The sequence below is a fragment of the Chiloscyllium punctatum genome, chromosome 27 (assembly GCF_047496795.1).
Source record: "Chiloscyllium punctatum isolate Juve2018m chromosome 27, sChiPun1.3, whole genome shotgun sequence".
Classification (NCBI taxonomy): Eukaryota; Metazoa; Chordata; class Chondrichthyes; order Orectolobiformes; family Hemiscylliidae; genus Chiloscyllium; species Chiloscyllium punctatum.
Window position 1 is genome coordinate 3,410,223 of NC_092765.1, and position 6,306 is coordinate 3,416,528.

Consider the following 6,306-nt stretch of genomic DNA (forward strand, 5'->3'; position numbering starts at 1 on the left):
TTGGTGCAGGCGCGGGGATGGGGCTGGACGGCGCGGCAGCCATTTGGTGAGAGCTCCAGAGAGAGCCGAGTGTTTGAGAGAAACCGGTAACTAACCCTTGGTTTTCCTCAGCTCTCTTCACCTTCGCTTCCCCCTCAGAATCAGTAAGCAAAACATACTTTCAACCCGCTTCAAAGTGGAATGAGGTGACTCAGTGAGTTGTCCCAGGCAGATTCTAGATTATATTAATTATTGTCACCTGTACTGAAGTACAGTGAAAAATATTGTTTTGCGTGTTATGTACTGGCGCCATTTTGGATCTGTGTTTATGTTACTGCAATAGCTTCAGTATTTTGGTCCAGCAGTCCATCATTTTATTTTTCTTCTTTGTGACAAGTTGTTTTTATTTATTTTTCTTCCTCCGTTTCCCACCTAATGCTCCTCCAGGTGCTGTTGCTGTTGGATATTGGTCAAAGTTTTGGTTCAGGGTTACATCACCTCCTCCCCTGCAGCCACCGTGTCCAAGCTGGAGTGGGTCATAGCCCTGAGCCAGCATAGGCACTGGCCTCTTAACAGGCAACTCCAGGTGACCGTTGATCCTTACTGGTGATTACACCTTTCCATTTGCTCTTCTGGGCAGCGATACTGCAATTTGTGTTCAAAGAAAGGGTCACTGGACCAGAAACATTAACTCTCATTTCTCTCCACAGATGCTGCCAGATCTGCTGAGCTTTTCCAGCAATTTCTATTTTTGTTTCTGATTCACAGCATCAGCAGTTCTTTTAGTTTTTATACTCCAAATCATTTCTATATCGGTTCGTAAATCCTAGCTGAGCATTGGAAAGGATTAGAGGGAGCACTTTCAGACAGCTGTTTGTTAGAAATCATAGTCTGGACTCCATGTGGTGCTTTAACAAGTGTACACATAACATCTCCCCATACAGTTGGATGACATCTTGTTCTTTCTTCTGTTATAGTCATTCTACCTTTTTAAACCTCAATTCTAAGTCTGTCAGAATTACTAACAATATTCTATTAAATCTACTTTTAGGTCTGGAGGTCCTTCGACTGATGGAGCCCAACAGCCAACATTGGAACTGTTACCGCAAGCCTGGAGGGGCCAGACATTTACCGGCTTCTCAAAGATCCGAGTTACTGGACCATGTGGAGAACAGACATCGAGGCCCAGCCAGCCTGGGAAAAAGACCTGGCGACACGGAAAGCCAAATTCAAGGAGGCCCAACCAGTTCAGGGTCAAGACTTGACCTCACGAGGACCCGACATAAAGCACACCAGACCAACCTGGGAACAACATCTGACCTTGCAGTGACCCGAGGGACCAGATACTTACCGGCTTCTCAAAGGCCGAACCAATCCAACCGCATAGAGAACCATCACCGAAGCCTGACCAGTTCGGGAGCAAGACCTGACCTCACGGTGACTCGAGGGACCAGACACCTACAGGCATGTCGGAGGGCCAACCAACTCGACTGTGTGGAAAACAAATACCGAGGCCTGACCACTTCGGGAACAAGACTTGACCTCACGGAGACCCGACATGGAGGAAACCCAACCAGACAAACTGCAAGGCCCCCTGGAGCACTAGCGGCTGCGACAAATTCCCAGGACCCCACCAAATGCACCCACTTACCTTCTGGAATGGTAGACAGCCCTCACCAATTCTCAGACTTGACCAGAAGCAGCCACCAACCCAGGAAACGGGGAAGACGTGCTGGTCTACAGGTGAGACTGAAACAACGTGGTTTCAAGTCTCCCCTCCCCAGTATATTCCTGACAAATATCCAAGCTATTGAAAGCAAGCTAGATGAACTTAAAGCAAGACTCATCTACCAAAGAGAATTCAGAGACTGCTGTGTGCTCTGTTTCACGGATACATGGCTCAGTCCTGCTATTTCTGACTGTGCCTTACAACCTGAGGGTTTCTCAGTTCACCGGATGGACCGCAAGATGTCCTCTGGCAAGGCAAGGGGCGGAGGAGTCTGCCTCCTAATTAATAATTCTTGGTGCTCAGACGTGGCGACCCTGGCGAGTTACTGCTCCCCAGACCTGGAATATCTAACGGTGAAGTGCCGTCCCTATTACCTGCCACGGGAGTTCACCTGTGCTATCCTGACAGCAGTTTACATCCCACCCCATGCAGAAGTGCAGAGTGCACTTCATGAAATATACACCGTTACAAATAGACTTAGCACGAAATACCCCGAGGCCTTGTTCATTATAGCTGGTGACTTCAACCAGGCCAATCTCAAAAGTGTCCTACCAAAATACCACCAACACGTCTCCTGTCCTACCAAAGGTCCAAACATCCTTGACCATTGCTACACAAACATCAAAGATGCTTACCGTTCCATACCCCGCCCACATTTTGGAAAATCAGACCGTACTGCTGTGTTCCTTCTCCCAGCTTACAAGCAGAAACTGAAGCGTGAGGACCCAGTGCAGAAAGTCGTGCAGTGCTGGTCTGATGGGACGGATGAGCTCTTACAAGACTGCTTCGAATCAGTGGACTGGTCCATATTCAAGAACTCAGCGACCAACCTAAATGAGTATGCCACTACTGTTACAGACTTCATCAGTAAGTGTGTAGAAGACTGCGTGCCAAAGAAGTTAATCCGAGTGTTCCCCAATCAGAAACCATGGATGAACTCGGAGATCCACTCTCTACTGAAGTCCAGGTCTGAGGCGTTCAAATCTGGTGACCCTGACCTATACAAGAAATCAAGGTATGACCTTCGTAAAGCCATCAGAGATGCCAAGAGACAGTATCAGACTAAGCTAGAGTCCCAAACTAACCACATGAACATTTCACATTTGTGGCAAGGCCTACATGACTTAATAGGCTACAAAGCAAAGTCAAATAGAATTGCTAGCAGCAATACATCCCTTTCCAATGAACATAATGCATTTTATGCTTGTTCTGAACAGAAGATCAGTGAAACGCTGTCCACTGCACCGATAGTCTCGGGTGCACCTGTACCCACAATCACTGCTGCAGACGTTAGATCAGCCTTTTTAAAAGTGAACCCACAGAAAGTGACTGGCCCCGATGGAATCCCTGGCCGTGCACTCACATCTTGTGCAGACCAACTTGCGGGAGTATTCGCAGACATCTTTAACCTTTCCTTGCTACAATCTGAAGTCCCCATCTGTTTCAAGAAGACCACTGTCACCCCGATGCCAAAGGAAAATGAAGCAGCATGTGTCAATGACTACCACCCGGTGACACTGACATCCGTAATTCTGAAGTGCTTTGAGAGGTTAGTCATGGCTCACATCAACTCAAGCCTCCCAGATTGCCGTGATCCTTTACAATTCATCTATCGTCGCAACAGGCCCACGACAGATGCCGCATCCTTGGGCCTACACTCACCCCTTGAACGTCTGGATAACTACATCAGACTTATTGACTACAGGCCAGCCTTCAACACCATAATTCCAATCAAACTCCTGTCTAAACTCTGAGACCTAGCACTCTGTCCCTCCCTCTAATTGGATCCTCGACTTCCTCACCCACAGACCACAATCAGTAAAGGATAGGCAATGATTCTCTTCCATAATCTTCAACACCAGTACCCCACAAGGCTGTGTACTCAGCCCCTTATTATACTTCTTATACGCTCATGACTGTGTGGCCAAATTCTGCTTTACCTCCATTTACAAGTTTGCTGATGACATGATCATTTTAGGTTAGATCTCAAATAACGAGACAGAGTACAGGAAAGCAAGTGCTTAGTGACATGTCTAAAGACAACAATCTGTCTGTCAATGTTAGCAAAATGAAGGGGCTACTCATTGAATTCAGGAAACAGAGTGGAAATACTCCCCTGTGTGCGTCAGTGGAGCCGAGGTGGAGATGGTTGAGAGTGTCACGTTCCTGAGTGACGATCAATAACAATTTATCTTACTGTGTCGCGAAGGCACAACAACACCTCAACCTCCTCAGAAGGCTAAGGAAATTCAGCATCTCTGAAAGGACTCTAATTTTATAGATGTGCCATAGAAAGCATCCTTTCTGGATGCATCACCACGTGGTACAGCAACTGCTCTTCCCCAAGACCACAAGAAATTAGAGTTGTGAGCGTAGCCCAGTTCATTACATAAACCAGCCTTCCATCCATTGATTCTGTCTATACATGCTGCTGCCTCAGGAAGGGAGCCAATATAATTAAAGACCGGTCCCACCCCTGTTACATTTGCTTCCACTTTTCTGTCAGAGAGAAAATACAAAAGTTTTAAAACATGTACCAACAGATTCAAAAATAACCTCTTCCCTGTTGTTATCAGCCCTTTGAATGGACCATTGCAATACTTACAGCTGCAGAGAGAGATGAATGTAATAATGCATTCTGTTAAATTATCTGATTATTTATGTATGGTATGATCTGTCTGAATAGCACGCAAAATAATACCCTCACTGTATCTTGGTGCATATGACAGTGATAAATAATCCAACCTGTCCCATCTCAGACTCTGGGGAAAATTTATAATAAAAGGAACTGCTGAGGCTGAAGGTCTTGAATAAAAACAGCAATTACTGGAAACTCAGCAAGTCTGGCAGTATCTGTGGGGAGAGAAAACACAATTTGTGAGATATTGAGAAATAGGAGTAGACTGTTCAACCCCTCGAGCCTGCTGTGCAATTCAATAGGACCATGGTTTATTCAACATTCCTCACTTCCGTTTTCCTGCCGTTTTTTGCATACTGCTTGATTCCTCTTCTGATGAAGAATCTATCTATCTCAGCCTTAAATATACACAAGGTCTCTATCTCCACAGCAGTCTATGACAAGGAGATCCAAAGAGAAGAAGTTTCTCCTCCTAGTTTTAAATTGGTGCCCTTTTTATTCTGAGAATGTCCTCTGGTCCTCGATTCTCCCATGAGGGGAAACATCCTCTCAGTATTTACCCTGTCAAGATCCATAAGAATCCTATCAGTTTCAATGCGAACACTTCTTATTCTTTTAAACTCTTTCTGGAGGATCATTACTCTCTTTACTTAGTTTTCCTTTTCAAATAGCTGTTGAAAGTTATTGCATATATATTATGAGTTAGTTTTCTCTCATACTTTAATTTCTTCCTTTTTTTAGCTGAATTCATACTGCAATTTTATGTATTCAAGATTTGTGTAAAGATTTGTAGCTCAATACCAGTTGTAATCGTTGGTATGTTCACCGAGCTGGGACTGAATTTCTGGTTGAAATGCTGCCTGATATTCTAGAGTTACTGCCGGCAGAACTTATTTTTGTTCTCATGCTGATTTTAAATTTTGTAAGGGCAAAATCCATTGAAAGATATGGGTTGGGTCCTTTTTTTAATGTCTGTTACGAGAACAGTAAATTATTTTTAAAACATCATTTGCAGAGCTATTAATATAGAAATTTGAAATTTGTGATCGCAAAGCATGAGATATCCCACAAATGTGATATTTTCAATAACAATATACATTATGTATGTTCTATTTTTAATCTAAAAAGGCAGTTGTTACTGTGTTGTCAACTTCCATTGTTTTTCCTTGTTTTCTCGTAATTGCAAGATGCTTGTTTTTCTTTTCTCTCTCCTTGGATTGCATTGTTCTTGCTGTTTTGTTTTCCGTTACTTAGTATCATTCAATAATTTCAGTAAGCCCAGCATGGACTCAGTGGACTCTTGGCCGTGAGGAAGCAGAGTGAGCACTCCCTGCTTTAGAACTTTAGGACTGAAATGAACTTTTACTTTTATTTTTCTAATTTATGCCTAAGATTTTGTACCTAGGGTGGTATAATGCTGATCTTTTAACTGTATTTTTTCATTTTTAAAAATTTATACCTAAGATGTTGCACCCAGGTATCTTTGTACCTAAAATGGCGCCGGAAATGGCGACTTTTGACACTTTTCGCTTTACTCATGTTCGTGTGTGACAATAAACATAATTTCTTCATTAGTGTCTAGTCCATGTTTAATATGGGATGATCATGGTGTCACTTGACTTTTTTAAATATCATTGAAAACTTTGTTCATATCAGGAAATGAAGTTCAATGCATTTTTTTTGCCCAAATATATTTTTAACCAAATCATATCCATGCTATTACAGTTGGTTAGCCATGAAAAAAAATGCAGAACATAGTTTCCTGCACTTCGTACCGTGTGAGATAATCTCCATGCTCTAACTAAACTAGGCTTTAATGTCAGGATTACAGATGCAGCATTACCGTAGTTAAGTATTTTGTAAGACCAAACTAATTGATTTTGGTTTCCTTCATCTTAAACTCTGATACTTGGCTGTCTGTTCCATCTCCCTCCTAGCCAGTGTTTTAGGCAGAACCACA

The 6,306-nt window shown here is 43.2% G+C and overlaps 1 protein-coding gene across 1 annotated transcript; it reads left to right on the top strand.

The window, feature by feature from the left end:
• Window positions 1-5: 5 nt before the first annotated feature.
• On the top strand, window positions 6-5,920 carry LOC140453366 (uncharacterized). The gene is made up of 2 exons (XM_072547934.1): window positions 6-86; window positions 1,031-5,920. Exon 2 carries the CDS (start codon window positions 1,051-1,053, stop codon window positions 3,460-3,462), a length of 2,412 nt encoding a protein of 803 aa, XP_072404035.1. The 5' UTR covers window positions 6-86; window positions 1,031-1,050; the 3' UTR covers window positions 3,463-5,920.
• The last annotated feature ends 386 nt before the right edge of the window (window positions 5,921-6,306 follow it).